Source organism: Python bivittatus, unplaced genomic scaffold, assembly GCF_059951505.1.
Source record: "Python bivittatus isolate LINGU-HERP-01145 unplaced genomic scaffold, Pbiv_v1 ctg000000_np1212, whole genome shotgun sequence".
Taxonomy (NCBI): Eukaryota; Metazoa; Chordata; class Lepidosauria; order Squamata; family Pythonidae; genus Python; species Python bivittatus.
The window spans coordinates 197874-225768 of NW_028277028.1; the positions used below are offsets into that span (position 1 = coordinate 197874).

The 27895-nt window shown below is 43.3% G+C and overlaps 1 protein-coding gene across 3 annotated transcripts in view; it reads right to left on the reverse strand.

Moving 5' to 3' along the window:
* Positions 1-21345, reverse strand: part of TMEM245 (transmembrane protein 245) — a 128213-nt gene extending 106868 nt beyond the window's left edge. The window contains exon 1 of one of the 3 annotated variants that reach the window (XM_088135471.1): positions 20439-21345. In XM_088135471.1, coding sequence (XP_087991597.1) covers positions 20439-20987 — 549 coding nt within the window. In that variant the 5' untranslated portion in view covers positions 20988-21345. The remainder of the gene's footprint in view (positions 1-20438) is intronic. The other 2 variants (XM_088135946.1, XM_088136983.1) reach the window with 2 other exon arrangements.
* Between the last annotated feature and the right edge of the window lie 6550 nt (positions 21346-27895).

The following is a 27895-nucleotide window of genomic DNA, read 5'->3' on the forward strand; positions in this document are numbered from 1 at the left end:
TCAATACCATATCGTCTACGTAGAGCAGTATATTTACCTTTGTTTTCAATTTTGGGCATGTGTGTGTCTGTTGAATATAAAAACTTTGGGATGTCACATAGATTAAACAAAATGGGGTCCAATATGCATCCTTGTCTGACCCCTTTGTAAGTATTAATGGTTCCTGTTAGGGCACCATTTGCTCCAGTACGTACACTTAGGCAGGAGTTTGAATATAATGCCTTGATTAATAAAAGGAATCTGGGTTCCATGTTCATATCTGTTAGTTTCTTCCAAAGGAGGTCCCTATTTATCGAGTCAAATGCTGCCCTAAGATCGATGAAGGTAGTATACAATTGGTTCCCATTAGCTGAATATTTGTCTATTAGGTGACATAGAGTAAAACAGTTGGCAATGGTTGAGCGTCCAGGTCTAAAACCAGATTGCTCTTCAGGTAGCAGGTCTTTTTCATTCACCCAATTCTCAATCTTATATAGGAGATATTTAGCATACAGTTTGGCTACTATGTCTATTAAACTAATTGGTCGGTAATTTGAGGGGTCCCCCTTGTCCCCCTTTTTATAGATGGGATCACAATAAAGAGCTCCCAACCAGCTGGAATTTGGCAGGAGTTATTTATGTGGGTGAATAAGCCTGCAAGTAGGGGTGCCCACCAATTAACATGTCCTTTAAATAATTCAGGTGGAAAGAGATCTTCACAGGGGCCTTGTTAGGCTTCAGAGTCTATATAAGTCCTCTAATCTCCTGTTCGGTCATTGGGGGCCAGAGTGGAGGAAAGCTACAATCCTTCTGTGCTGCATTTTGAGTATCTACCATTCCGTTATCACTTGGGACTCTGAAAAGTTGGCTATAATATTCCTCCCAAGTGGTGGCGGATATTGGTATATCCAAGGCAAACCTGCGTTCCTTCAGTATTCCTGTGACCGAATGCTAGAAAAAGACTGGGTTTGTATTTTTAGCAGCTAATTCTAGATTTAGCCAAAGTGAGGCTAGATAGAGATTTTTTTGCGCTTAATAGTTTTCTTGTAGTTTTGTCTAAGCGCCAGCATGACAGTATGATTATTCTTTGAGGGTTGAGTCCGTGCAATCCGCATTGCTTGCCTTAATCTTTTTCTCTCTGCATAATACTCTGTATCAAACCAGTGAGGGCCTTTTCTTGGGAGCCTTTTGGGGTGGGCCTCATCAGTTAAGAATGTTCTTAAACCTTCACTTATATTTCGATAAGCTGCAAAAGTGGTGACAGTCTCAGAGTCTGGTGCAGCAAGTGTGTCTACAAATGACTGTGCTTGAGTGGAATGCAAATAATCAGTCAGGGCTTTTGCATCAACTCGGGCCCACTTTATTCTTCTGGCCTGATGGACCTGTAGATGCTGTAAAATCCATCTGTCTTTTTCAGTGAAGTGTCTAAGGTCTGAATTCCCACGAAATTTTACAGCGACCAGTTGGTGATCGCTATCCTCTCTTTCGTATACCTGAATTTCTGAGAAAAAGGACCCTGCTGTTTGAGACGCATATATAGTCTAATGTGCTGCTTGATTTCACTTGATGATAGGTGTAGGGGTAAACAAAGCTATGGTCCTTACTCCCTTGCAAATTACCTTTAAACAGCAGCTTTAGCAACCGTATACCGGTGGCATTGCTTTTCTGGTACCTAAAAGACCATGAGAGAAATAGCAGAAGTAATTCTTTGGGGATATTCATATTGGTAATGTGCTGTTGTATATTGGGCCCGAGCCTTGCATTAAAATCTCCCAGAATAATTATAACCACTTTGGGAGATTTTATATGGAGGACTGTGGAGGTATGTAAATATTTAACATCATGAGCTTAAGTGCATTATATTGAAACTTGACAGCTAAACAAAAGGGAGAAGAGGCATCCAAAGGAGTTTCAGAACCCTTCCATCCTAGGTCTTCCTTAATCAAAATGGCCAAACCCCCTATTGCCCGGCCTTTCTTTTATTTTCTGTGCTGGAGTAAACCAGGATTTGAAACCAGGGATCAAGATCTGCTCATCATCAGCTGTTAACCAGGTTTCTTGGACTGCAATTAAATCAAAGTTGGACAGAAAATCAGAACACTTGTGTAGTTTGTTTTTCCATCCAGCAAGGTTCCATGATAACATGTGAATTGCTTGATCCTTAACAATACCTGTAAGGGGTGGGGTGGAAAAGCTGGTTAAGGGATACCTGTAAGGTACCTGTAAGGGTTATGGGGTGGCATATTCAGTCATTTCTCAACAGATACAGGATAGGGGGAGCCAGATGTATTCACGTCTGATTTTTGTGAGATATGATTAGGGTAATCCACAGAATGTGGAGACAAGCCATCACATGGAGGAGATCTGGTATCCACAAGGCGTTGGTCAGCGTCTGACTGTGGTCTAAGGGAATCTGCCTCCTCGGTAGTTTGCATATACTGGTGCTCTCCAAGGAAGACCCCATTCATCTCATGAGGGTTAGAACAGTTGTTATTTCGGTACTGATTTTCCTCCAAATCAATATCCACCAGTTGATAGTAATTTGGGTCAATAGTTGGAGACACTAAGTCAATGAGGGGTTCTGCAATAGCAATAGAGTCCAGTAAGGTTTTCTTTAGATTTTCTAGCTTAAATATGATGTTATCTTGTTCCTTCCTGGACAGGGAGCCAAAGGCACAGATAAGGTCTGTTTCAGCTGGATCGGACATAATGTCTGGTTGAAGAAAAAACTGACCCCCACTGCCTTGCTTTTTCATGGTCTTGTGAGGGGGGGGAAAGCTTGTTGCAATTTTGGTGTAGGAATGGCATCTGGGTACAGCAAAGCCGCATAAGGGATTAACTATTACCTCACTCTGGTAGGAAAAATTTGAAAGGTTGCTAAATATGGTCTCATCTTGAATATCATGGATGGAATGGTAGGCTGTTTGAACGATAGCAAAATCCGTTTTCGATTTTGCATTATAGGAAGCCATTCGATAGTATCCAAATCAATCAATCTATGATGACAGTGCAAGAGTTGTCCTAGTGAGGTTTTGATTGCTCTACTGGTGTCCCAGCGTCCTGTGTTGATTTTATTCAGGGAGATACAGAGAGCAACCTGCTGTGGTTGTAGTATGCATTTTTGCTTACAGGGAGGTTTTTCCACTAAACCCTGGGAAGAGATAGTATGTATATTGTCTCCTTTTATCTTATGAGAGGGTTGGGATTTGTTGGCGTCATTGCTCGCTTTTATCAGTTTGTTTTCCTTTAACAACTTGCTCTTTAACCAAACACATGTTAAGAGAGTCTTGCTTTGTCATAGCTTCTGCCTTTGATTTAGTGAGGCAGGGATCATGTTTAGAAACAAAAATCTCAAAGTCTTTTTTTAACAAATCTTTATTGTGTTTTATATCAGACAGTTGCTCAAACAGTGAAATGACAGTATGGGCTCTAAGAAGACATTGCTTTGTCATGTAGTCTGTTGTGTTGTCCCAGGGACGTCTCTCCCAGTTCTGGTTTTGTATTCTGTTTTTAGGCTTGTTTTTGTTTCCCTTGAGGTTTTTAGGTGAGCTAGCTAATTGTGCAGGAGACCCGTGGTGTGAGTCCTGGATGGAAACCCAATTTTCGTTTAGCTCTTCCCTAAGGGATAATGAGATATCTAGTAACTGTTGCTTTTCGAGTTTGGTTTGGAAATCCCATTCGAATTATTCATGGTCTGCTGTGGGAGAGATTAGGAGAAAGCTTTATTTTACTTACAGTTTCCTTTTGTTTAAGTAGTTCTTCTATTTTTGGTCATTTAGGAGACTTTGAAGAAGAAGAAAGAGAGCTTGGACTGTTTCCATGTCGAATCTTCCTTTTTCCCATAATGTTAGATCCACTCTGGGGCTTTTACTAATGATTTTTACTCCACATTTGTCTCGCCGTAGGAAAATATGAATGAGTTTAAACAAGAAAAAAAGTAATATAAGAATCCAATTTAAAAACTACAATGTTGTAAAAAGCTTATTATAACTATAACTATAAAAAAAAGAAAAAAACAAGGTTATGAAAAGCTTTTTAAAAAGTAATAAAATTTTTAAAAGGGCAGGAACTTAAAAAGACATGTATTGCTAGGTTGCTGAGTTGGCTCTGTCAGGTTCGGTCAGCACAGGGCTTCGGGGAAGCTCGCAGCCTGACCACGCGAACTCCACCGGCGGCAGCTAGCGAGGAAAAGAGGAACTGAAAGCGCCGCTAATTAATGGGCCACCTGCGCCCAGACAAACAGGAAAACCGCAGCGGAAGCTTTAACTATACACTGATAACGGCGCGAGCCAACAATGAACGGGGCCGCGGGCAGCGAAACAAGATCGCCGCGCAACACAGAACCCTCCGGCTTGGGTTGGTCCCCCCCGTTACGTGCAAGCCCGAGAGTTCTGTGTTGCGCGGCGATCTTGTTTCGCTGCCTGCAGCCTCGTTCCTCTTTTCAGTTCCTCTTTTCCTCGCTAGCTGCCGCCGGTTGAGTTCGCGTGGTCTGGCTGCGAGCTTCCCTGAAGCCCCGTGCTGACCGAACCTGACATACTGCCCCCCTGAAGACAACTCCCCCCCGACTTTATTTCGTTTTCCCGGGGTATTTGTTGTAAAAGTCCCGCACTAGGTCCGGTGCTCTTATGTGGGTTTTGCTTACCCATTCGCTGTGGGACTTGGGAAAATGTTTCCATTGCACTAGGAGCTGGACCTGCCCCTTGTGCCTCCTGGCGTCCAGTATCTGGTTGATCTCGAAATGCTGCTCCCCCCCGACCATGATGGGTGGTGGCACCCCCTCTGCCTTGTGCCAGGCTTTCCCTGGCTGGTGCAGCTTTAGCAGGCTGCAGTGGAACACCAGGTGGATCTTCCCGAGGCTTTTCGGGAGCGCCAGCCTGACGGTTACTGGATTGATGACCTCTGCAATGGGGAACGGCCTCACAAACCTCGGGCTGAGTTTTTTCGATGTCTGGTGTGTCTTTAGGTTTTTGGTTGACAGATACACCTGGTCCCCCACTTTCCACTGCCCCTCGGGGAGTCTCTTGCGGTCCGCGTGTTTTTTGTAATCGGCTTTGGCTCTTTGCAATGACACGTGCGCCGCTCGCCGGGTGGCGTCAATTTGGGCGAACCAGGCATCTAGGGAGTTGATTTGGGATTCCGGCTGAGGCAACTCTGGCATGGGGACGAAGTCTCTCCCGGTGGCTACTTTAAATGGAGAAAAGCCGATACTTTTGTGGACGGCGTTATTGTATGCTACTTCCGTGAATGGCAGTAGCTCCGCCCAATCGTCCTGTTGGTGCCCCACGTAGCAGCACAGGTACTGTTCGAGCCCCCCGTTCAGGCGTTCCGTGGCTCCGTCCGTCTGCGGATGCGCCGCGGAGGAAAGGGCTTGCTTCGTCCCCACCCGCTTCAGGAACTCCCTCCAGGACAGCGCGATGGTTGCCACCCCGATCGCTGACGACCCATCGGGGCGCACCGTGCAGCCCGTAAATATGTTGCACAAACAGCCTCGCCAACCTCTCTGCCGTGGGGACTTGCCGGCACGCTACAAAGTGCACTTGTTGGAAGAATTAGTCCGTAACCACCCAAATTGCGTTCTTCCCCTTACTCTCCGGGAGCTCTGCTATAAAGTCCATGGCGATCTCTTGCCATGGGCCGTCGGGCTCCGCTACGAACTGAAGTAACCCCCTAGGCTTGCCTTTGGCCCCTTTCGCCGTCGCGCACACCGGGCAACCCCCCGAGTATGCCTCCAAGTCCTTCCGGAGCGTTGGCCACCAGAACTGCCGCCGAATTAAGTGGAGCATCTTCACGAAGCCATAATGCCCCGCCTTCCGGCTGTCGTGGGCTCTTTCCATGACCTCCCGTCGGCACCCCTCGGGCACGTACAACTTCCCTTTGTGCCACCACAAACCCTCTTGGCTGGTTAGCGCTTCTCGGTTTTGCTTGAGCCAATCATCCCGCTCCGCCGCCTCCGCAAACCCTTGCTTTACCTCAGGCGCCGCGTCCCGTCGCTCCCCCTTGGTCTGGCTCCGGGTCACCGCCTTTGCAGCCTGCCTGCTGTCAGGGATGATGGAGTCCACGATCTCCTCTCGTAGGCTGGCGTGCTGGGGCACACGAGACAACCCGTCTGCTAGGAAGTTGCGCTTCCCGGGGATGTGTTTTAGGGTGAACCTGAACCTCTCGATGTAATGGGACCACCGCGCCTGCTTGGGGGATAGCTTACGCGGGGCCTTCAGGGCCTCGAGGTTCTTGTGGTCCGTCCACTCCTCGAATGGTTCGGCTGCCCCCTCCAATAGATGCCTCCACGTGGCTAGCGCCCACTTGACGGCGTACGCGTCTTTCTCCCACACCATCCACCTTTTCTCTGTCTCTGTGAATTTGTGGGAGACGTAGGCGCATGGGTGGATGGCCCCCTCCGGGCTGGGCTGGAGCAGGACCGCCCCCGTTGCCACGTCTGACGCATCTACTTGTATGATAAACCGCCAATCTGGGTCGGGATGGCGCAGGATCGGCTCTGCTGTGAACCGCCGTTTTAGCTCCTCAAACGCCCCCTGGCATTCCGCAGTCCACGCGAGTGTCATGCTGGGCTTGGGGGGTTTTCCAGTGCCCTTGGTTTTTAGTAAGTCTGTTAGGGGAAGGGCGATTTGGGCGAAGTTCGGGATAAACTGTCTGTAGAAGTTCGCAAACCCCAAGAAGCTTTGAAGTTCCCTCCGGGTTCGCGGCGCTTCCCAGCCCAGAACATCTTTTACTTTCGCCGGGTCCATCTCAATTCCCCGACTGGATATCCAGTAGCCGAGGTAGTCCAGCTGCTCCCGATGAAACTCGCATTTTGATAGCTTCGCGTACAGCTGCGCCTTCAACAGTCTCTGGAGCACCGTGCGCACCAGGCTCACGTGCTCCGCCAGGGTTTCGGTGTAGATGAGGATGTCGTCCAGGTACACCAGGACGCCCCGGCAGAGTAGGTCGTGCAGCACCTCCTTTATTAGCTTCATAAACACCCCCGGGGCCCCTTTTAATCCGAACGGCATCACGGAAAACTGGTAGCTTCCGAACGGCGTGTTGAACGCCGTTTTCCACTCATCCTTAGCGCGGATCCTGACCCTAAAGTAAGCTTCGCGCAAGTCCAGTTTTGTGAACACCCTCCCCTTAGATAGGTGCGACATTAAGTCCTTCATCAGGGGGAGGGGGTATTTGTACTCGGTGCTGATTGCGTTCAGCCCCCGGTAGTCCACGCACGTCCGGAGCGAGCCATCCTTCTCCCGGAATAGTACCGGGGCCGCTAATGGTGACTTCGCGGGTTGGATGAATCCCCGCGCTAGGTTCTTGTCTATGAACTCCCGCAGAGCCCCCATCTCCCTCATTGACAGTACATTTTCAGTTTGGGCAGCTTTGCCCCTGGCTCTAACTCGATGGCGCAATCACTGGGTCGGTGTAGAGGGAGCTGGTTGGACTCCTTCTCCCCGAACGCCGCCACCAGGTCTCGATATTGCCTCGGGATTCCGCCGCTTGTCGTGGGTTCCCCGGACTTTGTCTCTCGCTTTGCAGTTGTTCCGCCAGTCGCCGCTGCCTCTCCACGCCTCGGGATCGTTGCGAGTCTCCGGGGTTCCGGCGCTGCTGTTGCTGCTGTTGCTGCCCGGGTCTCGGGCTCCGTCTGCTCTCGCCTCGCCTCCCTGTGCCTCGGATCCTCCACTTGCCCGTCTGTGGTTGCGGTCGCGCCCGTCGCCACGGCCCGGTCCCCTCTGCTCTCGCACGCCGCCGGCCTGTCGACCCCGAATCGCACTGCCTCCGCCGTCCAGTCGACCCGTGGGTTCCGTCACCGCAGCCACGCCAAGCCGAGCACCACCGCGTAGTCGGCCACCGGGACCACCACAAATCTTAGTTCTTCCCGGTGGCTCCCTATCGTCATCTGGACCGGCTCGGTGTAATACTGAGCTGGCCCCCCCCCGCCAGCGAGCCGTCTAGCTGGCTGAATGCAATGGGCTCCCGGAGGCGCCTCAGCTGTAGTCCGAGTCCCAAGACCACAGCTGGGTGCATCAAGCAGTGGGTGCAGCCTGAATCCAGCAGCGCCCGCAGCTGTGCCTCCCCTCCGGATCTCACCCCCCGGATGTGTATCCTCACCCGGAACGGAGGGCAGTCCTCATCCCCGATTGGGTCCGCACGCCTCGGTTCCCCTGCTCGCACTGGGACGCCGTTCAGTGCGAGCGCGCCTCGTTTCCCGCCGGCTCCGAGTCCTCTCTGGAGGACGCCGTCTCCGGGGTCGACCACCCCCTCCGTCCTCTTTCGGTCACCGCCGCCACTGCACTCTTCCGCGGTCGGTCGCCGGCCCTTTTCCCGGTAGGACGCGGGGGCTTGACTTCGGGCCGTGGTGAGGCTCCTTCCCCCTCCGTCGGGCACTGCGCCACTCGGTGGCCTCTGCCTCCGCACCGGAAGGACAGGTTCGGGGTTCTGGTCGCCTCTCGCCCCCTGGTGGACTGCCGCCGACTGCTCCGCCTTTCCTCTGGGGGTCTCTCCATCGGCCGGCCCCTCGTCTGGTCCCGTCGCCTCGCGCTTTGTTGAATCTGCCGCCACGCCGATTCCACCGTTCCGGCCAGCCAGATCCACTCTTTCACTGTGGACGGGTCATCCCGTCCCAGTGCCCGCTCCAGGATCTCTGGATTGAGCCCCTTCTTAAAATACTTCACCCTCAGGGACTCTGGCCAGTCCGTGAGTTTCTCTACCAACCTCCGGAACTCCAGGGCGTACTCCGATACCAACTTGTCCCACTGTCTGAACTGCAGGATGTCGTCCTCAGCCCGTTTGGCGCTCAATGTGTTCTCGAATCTGTCCCGGAGCGCCTGCATGAAGTCCGGGAAACTCCGCAGTTCCGCCGCGTTGGCATCGTATAGTCCGATCACCCAGCTAGCCGCTTGGCCGTGTAACAGCTCGGCAATGTAGGATACTCTATCCTCGTCCCTAGCGAAATGGACCCTGACTGAACCTGCCATCATGGACAATCAAGAGGGATTATTGGGGGGCCGATAATCCGCAGTGGTAACGCGATCGCGGGGCGGAAAAGAGCGCGGGAAGGGGGGAATATAACGAGTGATGCAATTGTACCAAGCCAGTCCTGGCTTTGCTTATGACTGCTACGTTACGCATGAGTAAACCTCTTTTGTGAACCACACGTGTCACGAGAGTTTCTCTGTCGAACGGGGCAAACCTTACAGGCTCCACCCCCTGATCCATGGAGTCCCAGTGCTATACCAATAATATGGTGCTACACTAGTTGCCAGTTTGTTTCTGGGTACAATTCATGGTATTATTTCCAGTAAAGGACTACATGGTTTAGGTCCAAGCTACCCAGGGGGCCATTTCTTCCAGAGGGAATCTACCTATCCTATTTGATCCATTCTTTCTCAATAAAAGATCAAGTAGCAGCTAGTTCTAGGCCTTTTTCAAAGTGCCCCGTCCCTGAGCGTCCTGTGTCAGCTAATAGAAAGCCTGAGGAACTTCCGAAGAATAGTTGAAATCAGGGAAAGGATAATTAGCCTCAGAGCACTTAAGACTTGCTTTGGAACTTGAGTAATTAATGATCTGTTAGCAAGAAAAAGGCAAAGGCAGGGATACAAGCATTGTCTGCAACAGTCTGTTCTAGCACCAGAGAATCCCATGAGCTGGGTTGAAGGAGAAGCCTAGGATGTCAAGCGAGAGTGATAAAAATGCAGGCCTGGAGTCAGAGAGTTGTTTCCAGTGGAGTCTTCTAGAGCCTGCTCATATATTACTCAGAGGATTCAGAGGAGACCATAACATGAAAGAATATGTTGTCTCTGAAATCTATATAGCTTCACACTCCTATTTTTTGCAGAACAAAGACCTGGCTTTTAAAGAGGACAATTAGAAATTAAGAGCTGTGTCACTGCTTGTTTTTAACCCTAATGTGTGTTTCTGCCAATATGCTTATTTCTGTTATGATAAACATTGCTATTTTATAAGTTTTTACTTGGATATTAGCCACCTATCTCTCCGGGGCCTGGTAGGATATAAATGCTTTATGCTAGTAAATCAGTAAACGTTCAGTTAATTTTCCTCTCTTAGATGTTTCTATAGTATACAATTTGGACATGTTCATTTCTGTATATAATGAGGTATATTCACTGACACCAACATTAATTAGCATTAATAGATAAAGATGCTTTTCAAATAAATGAGGGTACCAAAGGATGACTATTTTCACCTATTCGTTGAAGCTTAATACAAAAAGTATTAGTATATAATATTAAAAAGAATGACACTATTCAAAATCTTAATATAAAATCATTTTTTCTTAAAAATCTAAATAGAAATATATCTAAGCTGATGTTTGAATTAAATAAATTCCATGCAGTACCAGCTTTAGAGGTTAGGGTTAGCCTTGATAAATGTTCTGCTATGTAATTAACTCAAAGAATCATAGAATCAGCTTTAAAAAATACTGGATTTCATATCAGTCTAGGTGGATTTAGATTTAGATGTTGGATTCCATTAAAAAAATAACACAATTACGTGTAAAATGAAAATGCAACTAAAGCCATGGCAACATGTTTCCTTGCCACTGCTTAATAAAATACCAGCAGCTAAAATACTTTAACTTTTACTATTAAACATTCCCAGTCTGATTACTACTACATGATTTTATATACAATTTTTTTCATGTATACTTAATCATAAAAATAGGATTTGGCATACTATACTGTATAAACAAAAGCACAATACACATTTAGGCATACCAAAATTGAAACAACATCTACATGAAACTGCTGGGTGAGATAATTCAACAGCATGGGATGAGGAGTTATACAACACCATCCCAGGCTGACCAAACAATCCCTTTGTCTAGAGGGTATCAGGGTCTGGACAGAGAGGAACAGGCTTCAGATCAACCCTAGCAACACTAAATGGGTATGGGGTTTAACTTTTGATTTAATTTAACCTTTAATTTAATTTAATCTTTACTTATGGATGGGGCTGCAGAAATAAAAAGGGGTGAAGAAAGTTGGATAGAAATGAGAGACGAAGAAGTAAAGAAGAGAAAAGAAAAGCGAGAGAAATCCTGCTTAAGTGTTAAAAAAAAAAAAGAATTAAATTCAGTAGGCAAACAGCCTCCTAAAAGAACAGCTAACCATCAAAGACCTCCAACAAAATCTTAAAATCCAAACTCAGTGGAGGAAATACCATCAAGGCAATTAACACCTGGGCAATTCCAGTCATTAGATACACAGCTGGAATAGTGGACTGGGCTGAAGTAGAACTAGAAGCCCTGGATAGGAAGATCAGAAAAATGACGACAATGAATCATGCCCTTCATCCACACAGAAATGTTGATAGACTCTACTTACAAAGGAGCATAGGTGGGCATGGAATGTTGCAAGTACACCAGACAGCTGAAGAAGAAAAATGGGCATTAGAAGAATATCTGAAGGACAGTGAAGAAGATGCAATGAAACTAGTACACCATGAAGGCTTACTGAATACTGAAGAGACCAAACTGGCCTACCAGAAAGACCAAATGAAGACTAGAAAAGGGGCACGGCAAAGCAAAGCATTACATGGCCAGTATACACACACACACACACACACACACACACACACAAACACTAATAGACAAAACAGATAACAAGACCTGGAAATGGCTAAGAGCAGGAAAGTTGAAGAAAGAGACAGAGAGGCTAATTCTGGCTGCACAAGACCAAGCCTTAAGAACAAATGTCTACAAAGCCAGAATTGAGAAGACAGCAACAGACAGCAAATGCTACCTCTGAAAAGCTGAAGAAACAGTGGACCACCTAGTTAGCTGCTGCAAGAAGATCACACAAACTGACTACAAACAATGGCATGACAAAGTAGCACAATGGTGCATTGGGATATCTGCAAGAAATACCATTTGCCTGCAAGCAATAACTGGTGGAACAACAAAACAGACAAGTTAAAGTGCTCTGGGACTTTAGAATTCAGACAGAGAAGCACCTGCCACATAACAACCCAGACTTAACAATTCTTGATAAAACAGACAAAAAAGTCTGGATACTGGACATTGCAATACCTGGAGACAGCAGAATAGAAGAGAAAGAATTGGAGAAAATCACAAGATACAAAGATCTGCAAATAGAAATAGAACGACTCTGGTAAAAGAAAGCAAACATAATACCAATGGTAATAAGTGCCTTGGGTGCAATCCCCAAATATCTGGAGTACCACTTGAAGATCATCAGCATTGACAAAGTCACCATCAGTCAATTGCAAAAGGCAGCTTTACTTGGAACACCTGACATCCTGAGACAATACCTTTAACACTATTGAACAACAACATCTGCCTATCCCAGGTCCTTAGGAAGGACTCTAGGTGGATAAAAATGCCAAATTCAGTCTAAACATTCGGCTGACTGTGCAGCCATCAATAATAATAGTCAACTGCAAAAGGCAGCTTTACTTGGAACAGCTTACATCCTGCGACAATACCTTTAGCACCATTAAACAATAGCTACCTATCCCAGATCCTTGGGAAGGACTCAATAGGTGGATAAAAATGCCAAATCCAGTCTAAACAACTGGCTGACTGAGGGACCAATAATAATAATATTGAGGGGATGTACCCACTGCCTCTCTTGATGCAAGCAACATCAACCTCTCACTCAAGGATGTATTTATCACTACCCCAACCCAACCCCCATTCACCTCTTTGGAAGCTTTCACCAATTTGAAAATACAAGGACCAAGTGGCCAAGTCAATAAAATCACAGGAAGACACAATCAAGGAAGCAAAAATGACACAGACTTCAATAACAGATTTTAACACAAGAATTACGGATAAGATACATAATCTTGGAAGCTGCAATAGGAACCTCCATCCCTCTTTTATTATCGAGTTCATTAAGAAGGAGTTTCCTCAAACAGTTTGAATCTCTTCTTTCTGGACTATCTGCAACCTGGACTGAGCTGCTGTTTATTAGATAAGCCATTATTGTTTATGTCTAGAGATACTCCTGTTCTTTTCTCAGCCTCCTCAAAATCTCCCATAGCCAATATTATAGAGAACCTGTCCACTTCCTCAGAACTCACAGGATGAAACTCATTCCAGATAACTTTGCAAGTCTTACTTTCAGTCACCTCATCAGGACCTGCCCAGCTAGCATCCAGCACTGAGTGGATCTAAACAATTTTATCTTTCAGATGCCTAGAATATTTCTCATTGCAGCCCACTAAATTATCTTCCAGCTCATCCTTCCCTTTTTAGTCACTTTTAAAAGGATGCTAGATGACATTATATAGGGGTAATAAAAGCAGAGAAATATTGACTTTTTGCCATACTTATCATCATGGTATAGAACCTAATATGAACTCTTACCCATAATTGGCCTGATTTGCTGTTGTCTTCCGCAAGTGAAGAGACTGCAGCCATGAAATGAAAAGACGCTTGCTCCTTGGGAGGAAAGCTATGGCAAATGTAGACAGCATATTAAAAAGTAGAGACATCACCTTGCCGACAAAGATCCACATAATCAAAGCTATGGTTTTTCCAGTAGTAAAGTATGGCTGTGAGAGCTGGACCATAAAGAAGGCTGAGTGCTGAAGAATTGATGCCTTTGAACTGTGGTGCTGGAGAAGACTTAAAAGTCCCCTGGACTGCTAGGAGGTCAAACTAGTCTATCCTAAAGGAAATCAACCCTGACTGCTCATTGGAAGGATTGATACTGAAGCTCAAGCTCAGATACTTTGGCCACCTAATGCGAAGAGAGGACTCTTTGGAAAAGACCCTGATGCTGGGAAAGATTGAAGGCAAAAAGAGAAGGGGACAGCAGAGGATGAGATGGTTAGATAGTATCACTGAAGCAATGAGCATGAAACTGAGCAAACTGAGGGAGGCAGTGAAGGACAGGAAGGCCTGGCGCGATATGATTCATGGGGTCACGAAGAGTCAGACACGACTTAATGACTGAACAGCAATAACATGCTCCCTGCAGAGCTTGATAGCACCAGTTAACTCCATAGTAATCAGAGAGTGATCTGACTACAACATGGTACAGATGGTGATGTCCCCCATCTACAGAACATTATATTTACCCTAAGATAAAAACCAGATCTAATGTGTAGTCTCCAATGTGAATGGGGTTCTGGATTATCTGGGACAGATTCATGGCTATCATGGTGGCCATGAATTCTTGGGCTGCCTCGACTCCTTCCCAAGCAAAGGCAAGTTAAAGTTCCCCAGCCCCATAAGCCTAGTGGATTCCATCATCATCCTAGCAACAAGGCTAAACAATTGAGGCATGGATGCCACTGTGCTGCATAGACCACAGCAATTTCAACTTGTCCAGAGTCCAACTTCACAAGTAAGACCTCACATCTGATTATCTGCAGACTAATCCTTTAGGCTAGCAGAGTCACCTGGATGCCAATTGCCACTCCATCTTCCCCACCCTGGGCTGATACCAATCCCCAAACCCAGATAAGCATACCTCCGAAACAAGAGCCCCCTTCTTCATCTATCTAGGTTTCAGTAACATAAACCAGGTCTAACTTCTCAACCATAATAAGAACATTGATGAAGGAAGGTTTAATTATAGGAAGAAATGGAATTCAGAAGTAATAGCCAGAGACCAGGGGCTCTAAGGATCCAGTAATTTGGCTCTCAGTTTGAAAGCAGAGAACCAGGAGTGGGAATTAGTCTCAGGTACCCAACACTCTGTACCCCAAAATGCCCCACTTCATGCAATTTCTCCCTGTCCTATTCTAAGGTGCCAAAAGTCCATCATCTAAGATAACTCAGATCATGATCCCCAAAATAAAATTTCTCCCACTGACATTTTTTTTCCTTTTTAGTCTTATTCCATGAGACCCAGTTCAGTGTAGTGGTTAAGGCATCAGGCTAGAAACTGGGAAACTGTGAATTCTAGTCCTGCCTTAAGCATGAACTCAGTGAGTTTGGGCCAGTCACTCTTTCTCAACCTTAGAAAGGAGGCAATGGCAAACCACTTCTGAAATCTTGCCAAGAACCCTGCAGGGACTGGTCCATGCAGTTGCCAGGAGTCAACATTGACTTGAAGTGACCAGGAAAAAAATATATCCATAGATTGGATAGGTGACCTGAACCTCTAGGTTCCTAACCTTCCTTCCTTGAACTGTTCTGCATGATAGAAAGTTATTTTATACCCAGATGACTGCACAGAAAATGAAACCCAGAATGAATAAAGTCATTTAGTAATTGCACCAGTTGCCACAAAAGCCTCGAATCTTAAGGCAGTCTCTACCGGGTGGCCTCTACTGTAGCTGAATTCCTTCAGCACAAACATCTTAGGGAAACTCCAGGATCACTCCAGTTTGCTCTGGAATACAATAATATCAGTGATATGTAAATATAATGCATATTCAGTACTGAATATTCATCTTCAGATACATGCCATTACTGTGGGGATGCGACATCTGGACAGGAGGCTATAGTTACAGATAATTTTGTCCCTAGTCTCTGAATCTTGCTTGAGAAAGAAACCAGGTAGAGAATCCTGTGAGTAATAAATTTACCTCCTCAGCACAAGTCAGAAGAGATAAGTCAGGTTGTCATCCTCAACAAAATCACTTTTTAAAAATAATTTTATTAGGGTTTACAAGTACAAAGATAAAAGACTAATACAAACTAAAGAAAATATAAAAAGTAAAGAAAAAAAGGAAGTGCAGAGATAGAAAAAAGAAAAGAAAAAGAAAATATATAAAAGATGACTTCCCCCTCTCTCAACTATAAACAATTTCACTAACTTAACATCTTCTCTAGTATTTCAATAAAAAAAGAAAATTCTTCCCATATCTCATCCCTTGTGAATCAGCAAAAGTCTATTAAGAGCTACCAAAAATAATAACATACGTATTTATTTATATTTCAAATTTGTCATCGCCCATTTTAAACATAACCAAAAAAAGCCATTTTGTAATCCAACTTTTCACTTTCTCTAAGAAGTAAAGCAAAGGAAATCTTTCCCCACTTATATACAGATCCTTAAAACCTTGCCATTCAGTCCTGGTCAAAAAGAAATCCCATTGATAGCTACCAGAATCCATAATCAAATAAATTCACTTTGTAAGCCTTCTGTTTACTTCTAAAAAGCTTGATCTTTAATCCTGTTAAATAGTATCCCACAAGTTGATTTTTTATCATTTTCTCTTTGTCTCCTCTCAGAAACAGCTTCGTTGGTTTAACACATTCCTTTTGTAAATCCCAAACAAGAAGGCTTTCCAAGTCATTTTTCTGATTTATTATTTGTATATCCCCTTTAATTATTATAACATCAGTTGGTTTCATTTGTAAATCCATTTTGGCATCTTTTTCCATATCATTCTTATATTCTGGCATTTTTAAATCCATTTGCATCATTCATTCATTCATTCATTCATATAGCCACCCATCTCACACAAAGTGATTCACTTTATCACTTTTATAATCCAGCATTTTCTTAAACTCCAAATCCACATTTAAATCAGACTTAATCTCTGTTTTGTCCAGTAAAATCTGTTGTTCTTCTTTATCCTCTGTTACAGTATCAGACAATCTTGTAAGTAATTTCTGAGTACATTGTAGCAATGGAGGCGAATACATTGTTCCCAAGCAACCTTAATTTCTTGTATAGTCAAATAATATTGCTCCATTGTATTATTGGGTCCCTTCTCCTTTAATTGTAATCATTTGTTCTTTCTGGTTCTCTCTAGACAACTTTCAAGACCCTCTTATCATCTGTTTATTTTCCAGTCAACAAAACTTTCCCATGGGAGGATTTCTTACAATTAATTTCAGAAACTTCATATGTTCTTTCATACATTTTTTAAACACCCGACATGATATATTCTTTCAAATGTATCCCCTTAACTTTCCAAAATCCACATTCAAGTTTCCTTTTTGCTGTTTTGAAAAAGTAAATCTTTTCTTTTCAATCTTTACACTTACATCAAGCTTCTTTCATCCAGGATTGAAGGAGATTCTCCCAGCGTAATAAAACTTGCCCTTTGGAACGTTCGTAACTTCTAAGAAATCATTAAAAAGCAGCTTCCTAAAGTAATTAAGAGAGGAAGTACGCAAATCCAGCATCTCTTTGAAAGGTGCCGAACTGCAGCTTAGGGATAATGTTTTTCCCCTGGCTCCCAGAACTCTGGAGATCGCTATTTTATAATCTCTTTGTAGAGAGATTCTGTATGGAGGAAACTTGTGGGTGATCCTCATCCTGTCCTTAATCTGGAGATGGGTTCTGAGGAGCAGATCCATTCACTAGCTCCTCTTTTTGCTGTGGTCGTCAGCTCCACAAAAGCGGAGCCATCTTCAATCCTCCATTACTGTCCCTGGAAGTCCCAATAAGATCACATCTTGAATTGCAGTTGGTTCCCATTCACTTACCTGGCATCAGCAGAATTACCTTAAACCAAGGGATCTGTCACCAAAGTGACTCATGCTGGCGACTAAACTGGGAAACAGTTTAAGAGCAACCTGCTTGGCTACTTCCTCCACTGTATTATATGCTGCTGTTACAATGGCTTCTTTCAACTTCTCATCTACCTGCCCCTTTGAAGAACATATCTGAAACAACAGCAGACAATAGCTCTAGCATCTGATAAGCAGTCATTTTATTCCTGTTATCTGCCTGACAAGAGAGATGGCATTTTCCTTCATGTACTTCCCCAAAATTATCTTAGCTGTAGCCAAAGAAGTATTCACATTATCCATTAGATTTAAAAAACTAACACAGTTGAGAGGAAATTCTTTCTAGAAAAGAATGAAAAGCCTATGGAAGTGAAATGACAGATTGAGGATTACTATGAAAGTAATGGCAAACCAATTTCATATTACTACTTATATGGATATGTTTATGAAATCAACAGGATTAAATCTTGTCTTGATTAGACTTTACCTTTTATGTACATGTCAACCTATGTACATCAAACATTTGGAACATTTACAGGCTTATGGCGTTTTACATGCCAGCCAAATTCTGAATTTGATTTCATACAATGCTATTAGAGTTCAAAAGAAGTTAGCTTTGTGGGAGCTTTGCAGGGCCACATGCAGCTGAATTCCATAACTTATCTAATATCAACAACAGCAAAAAAAAAAAAAAAAAGCTCCTGTCATTCTTCAGGGAAACCTAAGTCCTTTAAGCAACATACTCCAAGCAATTATCACACTGCTCTGATATTCCATCCTAGAACAGACTTTTCTTTATATTCCTATGACTAGGATACACCTTATCTTGACTCATTTTTTAACCAGGCCATTTTTGCTTCCCCCAAATGAATTGATCAAGTCTGCTAGAATAACTCCCTCTCCCAAAGAGGCACTGACAGCCTCCTAGACATACCTACCCACACACCCACACTGTCAATTTGCAGGAGACGGGAAAAGCAGGGATCAAAACTATACATGTTAAAGCTCATGCCAGAGAGCACCCTACCCACCATCAGATTCTGTGAATCTGAGCAACTTTATCAACAAAGTGTTATGCAATTGTATCATGGTGACCAGGTGACAGAATTTCTTGTTTTGCTTACCCAACAGGGACTGAGTAATCATAAACAGGGCTACTGGACAACCACATACCATTCTGATACAGCAAGGGCATTTTGCCATCGTCACTCTAACTGTCCTTGATCAAGTCTACTTTTAGTCTTCCTCTGTTGATATTATAGAAGTAATCTGGCTCCATAATGCACCTGGGATGAACCTTTTTAATAGGTCCTCTCATCCTGTGGAGATAGTGGAAAACTCACCTAGACCAGAAAATGATCTGACCATGACATAGGACTCAGAAAAATGTCCTCCATTTCAAGATTATCCAGCAACTGCTCTGAAACAAAAATGAAATCACCTAATATTTGTCTACCTATATGAACTGGGTCCAAGATTACTTAGGACAAATTCATAGTTGCCATAGAAGCCATGAAATCCTGAGCTATGTCAGATCCCGCCTCTAATAATAACTAGGGGAATTCCAGTATGGCCTGGTGACAAGATCCAGCAGATCAAAAAGGGATCCTAATATTGCTGTTCTCCCCCTACTCCTCCAGCAATTCATCAGTTGGTTGACTGGGAAGCTTCTGGGGAGCAACATACTACTGGAGAGCTGTTTGGTAGGCTGCAAATTCCCATTTTTCCAAGGATAACTAGGAGTGGGGAGGAAGGCTTAGCCTTGTGGCTTTGCTTTGTTTCCCACATCACATATGAAGCAAGTGTCTTGATAAATCTTTGGGAAGAAAGGGCAACACTGCAGCCCCCCTAAAACTCCATGGAATACTGGTCAAAATAGCTGGTTTTCTACTGCCAGTTACTGGGAGAAAATGTGATAATTAGCATGAACTAATAATCAGCCATGAAATAATAATTACTTTGATTTTTAAAATTAAAATAATTAACTCATGTTATTCTGGACTCAAAAGATGTTCAGTGGATACAAGTAAGTGGAAACTGGAATTCAACCTTTTAGGACAATTCTATTCCTCCCTGATGTTAAAAAAAATTATATCTGCTATTATATACTGCATTAAAAAGTATTTGCTCGTATGCTTTTTATTTAAAAAAGAAATCCATGCTTGATGCTGCACAATTTAAATAATTTATAAAAAATAGAAAAATGAATCATTGGTAAGGAGGGGATGGTGGCTGCTTGTTTCTTGAGTGTATATAGCTTGACTGGATACAAGATAAGCATTCAAAACCAAAATAGCTGCACACACTTTTCCAAGTCTGTTATTACAATCCCAGAAGTCTGCAGGGACTTCCCGGCAATCTGTTATTACTACAGTATTCCTCAGACTTTAACAACTAATCTGAAAATATCAATATTGTTATGAAAAGAGAATGCATTAAAATTATGTTAAACAAAACATAAGAATTAGCAGTCAAAATAATAAACCAGAAAGAGCATTACTGTACAACAAACATATTTGATACCATAATGTTTCAATCATATTAAAACAAGAGCTATTGTAAATCCAGTTTTAGGAAAAGCAATGTAACATTTTCTGTAACCCATTTAATTCCTTATATTGATCTGTTTCTTGCTTAATTTATTACATATTTATAACATGAATTTATTTAAATGAGGCTCAATAAACATTCTCAACTCCCATTTACTATAGACCGTCATGCAGCTCTCATTACTTTCAAGAAGCATGGTTGTTATTTTTAATGCTTCTCGTTTCAATGATTTTGAAGTTTAGGAGAAAGAATATAGAGGTAACCTTAGTTCAAACTGCACCGGTAATTTCCTCAAATGAATTATTCAGGATGCTACCGGCAGAACCTGTTAGCTCAGAAAATCTTTACGCATGCGTTCCATCCGTGTGGTTTCTCGGGAGTTTACTCGTAATAAATCACGTGGGTTGGGTTAACCAAACAGGCTAGACTAAAGATGGTGGTTGGCTAATGTGTGGCTCGGTATAACGAACCAACCCCGCCTAATGCCACTGCTTCCAAGGGACTGAGCCTAACTTACCCAACGGCTACTGAAATAGTCTAGCCCTCGGCAAATGAGACGGTCGGCATAAGCAAGAGCAATCTGGACTCCAAAGGAAGTACCGACGCAGTATAATCCATATAAAACGGGACTTCCGGCACTCAATAGGAGAAGAAGCCGCCGCCGGCGCCGGATCTCCTTACCCAATGCTTCGGCAGCCGTACTAGCAAAAGACAGCGGCAATAAGAAAGTTGCCAAAAAGACTGGTGTGCTTGAATGGCGGAGGCGACGCAGCCAGCCGCGGCCAAACGCCGTGAGGGAACTCTTGAACGGGTGCAAAAAGGTGCCGCATAGGACAGCCCACAGTAATGGGCGCAGAAATGCCTCGAGGATGAAATAAATGAGCACTCCCACCCCACAGCATAGTCCCACCAGCACCAGAGCTCCGGTGTTGTAGAAGGCCTGGCGCAGCGGTTTTTCCAAACGTGGCAGTTGCAGAGGAGGCGATGGTGGAGGACGCAGAGGGTCTTGGTCCAGTTCAGATTCTGACAGCGGACTTGAAGAACCGTCACGCTTGCATTTAACCATATCGCTCAGCCAAGACGTTAATGTTACAGTATTGCTGCCTCCTACATCCCGTCATACCCACTTAGAGAAAAGAACCGCGCCAAACGCAGAAAAGCGATGACACCGCACTGAATCCTGGGGAATGTAGTTCCCTATGATAGCCAGTAGGCATTAATAAAGTGTAGTTCTGAGAAACACGGACTGACTTCGGATTTGGCCTTTGCAGAGCCTGTAACGTAGTAACTGCTGCCTGTCATGTACTGTATACATTTGATATCCTTGCTTTATGTATTTAAAACAGCTGACAGTATTTTTTTTCTTTTTCTACTGAAGGCTGAAGACACAGAGTCCCAACCATTTTTGAGGATATTTTATCCATTTGATTAAGCAGTTTTGTCCCATAAAGTATTATTTCACAATATAATTATCATTCAGGACATCCAGGGGCAGGTATAAAATATGAAACATGGTTGACTATATATATATATTTTAACTTTGACAGTAGACACTCAACTATTGTAGTCACAAAACCCTAATTCAAAGTCCCTCATTAATCTCTGGACAGTGCAATGAGGAAAAGAAGTGCTCATATATTTGAAAAACTGTTAAAATATTCTGAAGTTGTCTAAGGTATAAAACAAATGCTACTTCTTTACCAATTAGTGGAGGCCTCCTATCGTTTACTTTGGAAGCCTGGAAAAAGTGGGGGACAAAAGTATGTTTGTGCAGGAGGGATGGGTCTGAAAGAAAATAGATATAGAATTTAAAATACTCTGTATAGGTTAGAGAAATGGGCTGAAAGTTACAACAAAATTTAATAGAGACAAATGCAATAAATAAAATGCACAAATATAGGATAGGAGGGGACTTTGCTTGCAACAGTAGTATGGCTAATGAATGTTTAAGGGTGTTTAGTGATAGACTGGGGATGAGATTAGGGTAACATGGGGGCAAGAAGTAAAATAGGTGTCAGGACATTATTGTGCTGTGGTAAAGTACAAGTGGGAGCAGGGGCATTGTTTCTACACCATTATCCCCCCCCCCCCCCCCAGCATTTTCTTTAGTTAAACCTGTTCCAGTTTGAACATTTAAAAGGTAGCACTCAGAACTGGAGTATCTCAGATTCTGTGTCTGACCAACACAGAATATGTATTTGTTTAATAGATTTATATTTCACTCTTTATTTTCAGGAGCTCAACAAGAACTATTATTTCCCTGATCTACAAACTCTACTTCTGTTGATGGAATCTATAATTGCATTTGCCTTTTTTAGGAGCTGCACAACACTTCTGACTCATATGATTTTCCAAAGTCTTTTTCACAAAAGAACTTTTTCACAAGTACTATTGCCAAGCCAAATATCCCCCTCCTATACCTGGCCATCACACAAGCAATCTCTTCTATGAAGTGAGTAAGAGGGTTCTGTCTTGGTGCCGTTACTATTCAAAGTTTATATAAATTATTTGGTTGCCCACCAAAACAACCCTGATTCCCCTCTGCCAAAGTTACTGCATAAACACACATCAGTGCTCCTGTATGCTGATGATGCAGTTCTATCTCAAAACTCCATTGGCTTGAAACATTTGCTTAAAATAACTTGCTGTTTATTGTAAGGATGAAGAAGCAATAATTAGTCAAAGACAAAAGTACTTGAATTTGCTACTTTTAGAGAATTTAAAGATAGCACCAGTTAGGCTATCTCTAGATTTTAAAAAAAGTTCATGACAGAAGGAGCCTTGAAACCTAAAGGTCAGTAGTAAAAATGTTACTTCTGGAGATTTCACCATGGAAACCATGACACAGTTACATTTGCATATTCATTAACATAAGAGGTTTGGTTACTTTGTGTTAGGGGTCCTTCACTCAGGCATCACATTTGATCAAATATTTATTGTTTTGCAATTGCAAAATAAAATACTGGTTGTTTTCCTACCTTTGTCTGGTTAATTCAGAGAGCCGTTGGGCAACAAATTAATATTTGGAAATTATTTCCATGACAAAATGGCACCTGAGATGGAATGGTCCTTGCTCGTGGTTCTGCCAGACCTGTCTGCAGAACATCCTTGCCAGCACATCTGGTTATTTTGCCTCAGGAGTTTTGCCAAATGCTTGGTCTGCAGCAGCAGCAGCAGCAAGGTAAGTTAAAATAATAGGAAAACAAATCTTGTTTAATTCCAACATAAGGTTTTGCCAAATGCTTGATCTGCAGCAGCAGCAGCAGCAGCAAGGTAAGTTAAAATAGTAGGATACACCAATAGTTTGGTGTATGAGATTGTAAAATAGGTTCTGGTCAGTCAAAAATACCAGCAGGAAGTCCTTTGGACTATATTGCTAAGAATGTTGGGGAAATGGCAGGGACAACAGGTCTCTCATTAAAACATGTGATTAATTTGTGTCAAACTCATTGGCCACATTTTACTTCTGAGGATCCTGAAAGACAATGGCCTCCAGCGGGTTCATTTGACCATGATAAGTTATTCTATCTTTGTGGATTTATAGAATCTACTAAGTCAGGTCAAATAGACTATTGGTATCTATGGGAGAATTTGGCATACAGAAAAAAGACTGATATGGAATTGAAAAGTCATAAATCTACTACTGCTAATTTAGAGAGGAAATTGAAATCTGTGTCTCTGTCTTTATGTCCTTCGGTTAGTAATGTTTGTATAGCTTAACCATCTTATATTACTTCTCTAAATGCACCTGAAGATGATGTCTGCATTCCTCCCTTCTGTCCTGATCATCCTGTTAATCAGCTTGAAATTTCTGTACCTACTTGTCCTCCTACTCTTTCTCCTTGTGCTTCTATTTATCCATCAGAAGAATTAGTCAAACCTACTACTAACTTGACTAATAATATTTACCCAATGATTTTGAGAAGTCAGACCCCTATCCTTCAGTCCCCTCCCTTACCCAAACCTGTAGGTGAATCCCCTATATTAGGATATATGCTAATATATATGCTTTTGCTGCCCAGGATTTAATTTTATGGCAACAATCTACCCCTTGTCTACAAGATGATTTTGAGACAGCCTATAGCAAATTTAGAACTATATTCCAGATGCACAATCCTACTTGAGCTGATGTGACTCAATTACTAGATGCCCTATTGACTGAAGAAGAAAAGCAAAAAAATCATTACTGAAACAACTAAACAAGATGGAAATTATCCAGCTTTGTCTTGACCTCTTGCTGATCCTGCTTGAGACATTACTACTGTGGTAATGTCTATTGTGGTAATGACTCTATTACAACAACATCATGATTATCTTCTACAGTCTATTCGGCGTGTAGCTACACCAGTTGTAAACTGGTTTAAAGCTGAAGTTTGTTGTCAAATGGCTGATGAACACCCAGCTGAATTTCTAACACACATCTGTAAAACTTTGAGTGTGTATGGGGGCATTGATCCAGAGCAGCCTGATTTGACCCTGATGCCCCAGATATTCATTAGTAAGAAGTAAGAATGCACCTGGATGGCAAGGCAAGTTTTTACCTGAAGTCCTTTCTATTGACACTTGACACTATAATGGCTGTGAATAGAAAGAGCAAAAAGGACTATAAAGGTTGCTTCTGTTCTTGCAGCACTAGTGCAAGCCTCAGCTAGCAAACCTAATACTGTACTTCTAGTCATTTTCCACTTCAATCCCAATCTTTCTCTAAACCCTATCAGATTATTAAATGAGTTGCACCTAAACTCAGGTGTCACTCTTCTCAGCCAAATCCTACTGGCAGTGCAGATACTTGTAATTATTGTGGCCAAAAAAAAAAAAAAACACTGGAAAAGAGTGTCCAGTTTGCCCTCAAGGTTTACAAAATCCTCACACACCAGCATTCCAGGCAGCCTAGGTTCCCAAACATAAGGACCTAAAATTGACTGAGATGAGGCAGGAGACTTCATTGCCACTTCTAATTCTATTGTGTTCTATCTTTACCCTGCTGATTCCCAATTACAGGTAGTCCTTGCTTACCAACAGTAATTGCAACCAGGAGGTCCATCACTAAGTGATACAGTTGTAAAACGTGACATGTGACCATGTCAATTTACAATGGCAGTTCCAGCAGTCCCAGTTGCCATCATTAGGTGAATCTTACATGGTTGCAGCATCCCACAGTCATGTGATTGCCATTTGTGGCCTCCTCCCAGCTTCCCCATTGACTTTGCTTGTTGAAAGCCAGCAGTGAAGGTCGCAAATGGCAATCATGTGACTGTGAGACACTGATATTGTAATTGCAAGCCGGTTTGCCAAGCACCTGAATCGTGATCTGGTTGTCAAGCACCTGAATTGTGATCTATGGGGATGTTGTGATGGCCGCAACTACAAGGACCCACTGTAACTCCCCCTCATTCAGCTCCATCGTGATTTTGAACAATTGCTGAACAAGTGGACATTAAGTGAGGACTACCTGTACCATTAACTATTGGATCTACTACTTATTCTTGTTTGCTTGGCACTGGGGCTACTTTTAGTGCCTTGACTTCTATACCATGCTCTTCTCTTCTGAAACTCTGTCCAGGGTGTGTCAGGCCAAACATAGGTGTTGCCCAGGTCAGACCTACTAAGTATTCAAACTGGGCCCCTCACAGAGGAGTATACCTTCTTAATGTCCCCTGCTTGCCCAACAAATCTTTTGGGAAGAGACCTACTTAAACTTTGGGCTACTATTTTTTGTTCTCCTGATGGTATAATTTTGTCTATTCCTTTATAAAGTGCCCCTGTTCTTCAAGCCTTGTTATATCCAGTTGAATCCTCTGAAATTCCTCCATTGTTAGCTTCTGTGCCTTCAACCCTATGGGCACTAAATTCTACAGATACTGGCTTACTGCTTTCTGCCAATCCAGTAAAGTTTACAACTAAATCTGGACCACCTCCATCTGTTCCTCAATACCCACTCTCCCAAGAGAGGGAATTAGCCCAGTAATTTCAGATTTTTTAAAACATGGGATTTTAATATCTTATACTTCTCCATGTAATACAGTGGTACCTCGGGTTACGAATTTAATCCGTTCCGTGACTGGTCGCAACCTGATTTGTTCGCAACCTGAAGCAAATTTTCCCATAAGGTTCAATGTAATTACCATTAATCCGTTCTGGCGTCCGCGGACAACGCGGCACGGGCGGAAAAACGGCCGCGGACCGCGCGGCACGGGCGGAAAAACAGGCGCGGATCCGGTTTGTACCCCGAGGCGGAGTTCGCAAACCGAGGTAAATTTTTGCGGCCGGAGCTGGTCGTAACCCGAAAAGTTCGTAAGCAGAGGCGTCCGGAATCCGAGGTACCACTGTACACCCATCTTGCCAATAAAGATACATAAGCCAGGGCCTAATGGACACTCTGTTTACCGTTTTGTTCAATATTTGAGAATTATTAATGTTAATTCCCCACCATCCTGTGTCCTTAACCCCACCACTTTATTGTCTGCTGTATCATCCAGTGCAACTTACTTTACTGTAGTTGACCTTTGTGCTGCATTCTTTCTCATCCCTGTCCACTCTAACTCTCAATTTTTGTTTGTCTTTACTTGGGAGGGAATTCAGTATACTTGGACCTGTTTTATGTTGAGTCCCTTACCCTGTTTTCTCAAATTCTCCATAAAGAACTTCAAGATGTGACTTTTTCTGAATGCATTTTGGGGTTACAACAGCAACTGGAACTGCTGGGTTGTCGCTAAACAATCCTAGTCCCAATTGCTGTTGTAACCAGAGGACTACCTGTATGCTGATGATTTACTGTTTTGTGCCCCCTCTCAGGCCGCTTGTGAAATTGATTCTTTTCATCTCCTTTGTTACTTTAGCAGAACATGGCCATAAAGCCTCACTTAATAAATTTCAACCCTGCTCGCTCAAAGTACAGTATCTAGGCCTTTACTTTCCTTTCAGACTCAGTCTCTCTTTCCTGATCACATTCAAGCTGTTCTTTCTTGCCTCACCCTGTTACTAAAAAACAGATATGGGGTTTTCTGGGAGCTGCAAGTTTCTGTTGACTGGATTCCTAATTTTGCTTTATTTGCTAAACCATTGACTGTTCTTACTAAAAAAGATGAGCCTGACCCTCCCTTGTGGACTGAGGCTGCTGAAAAGTTAAAAGCACTTAAATCTGTACTTTCAGTAGCTCCAGCTTTAGGATTGCCTAATAATTCTAAATCATTTGATGTAATGTAATATAATGAATGCCAGGGGATAGCTTTTGGGGTCTTAACTCAGGCTTTAGGTTCAACTCAGTGCCTTATTGCTTATTATTCTTGTCAGATTGCCTCTGTTACTTCTGGTTTTCCCCCTATGGCTGCTGCTGCCTTTCTTATTAAAAAGGCACAAAGTTTGGCACTTCTGCCCGGACATGGCAGTGCGCTGACACGTTTCTCAGAGCTCTGGGGACCGCCCGAGCTGCATTTGATTTGTGGTGGGTCTAGAGGAGAGAAGAGCACCGAAATACTCCTCTGGATAGGGGGAGTTCAGAAGATTACCCACAAAAGTCATGGAACGCTACTCCTCCTGCCTTTCCTGGTTTTCCACCACGGGAAAGCCGGTGAGTAGAATAGCGAAGGCAGCTGGGAAACATTGTGCTTTACAAACACAGAGAGCCTCATGAATGAGAGACATTAGCACTTCAGTCCAGCGTCTTAGATCACTTTAGAAGAGGAAGGATTTTTTTTTTCTTCTCTCCTTCCCTTTGGATTACTTTTTAAAAAAATTTTGTTTTATTAATATCTAAGATCTATCTCTGGACTACACTTTTAGATGCTGGTGAGTTACTTTTTTATTCTCTGTCATGGAATGTAATGGGTGGAAATTGACAAATGGACTTTGCTATGAAATGGAAACTTTTTATGGAATTTAAATAGAGGACTTTATAAACTGTTAATGGTTTGCCTTTTCTGTGGGATTATAATTTGTTTTTATTTTTGTTTTTACTTGCTTATAAACTTATAT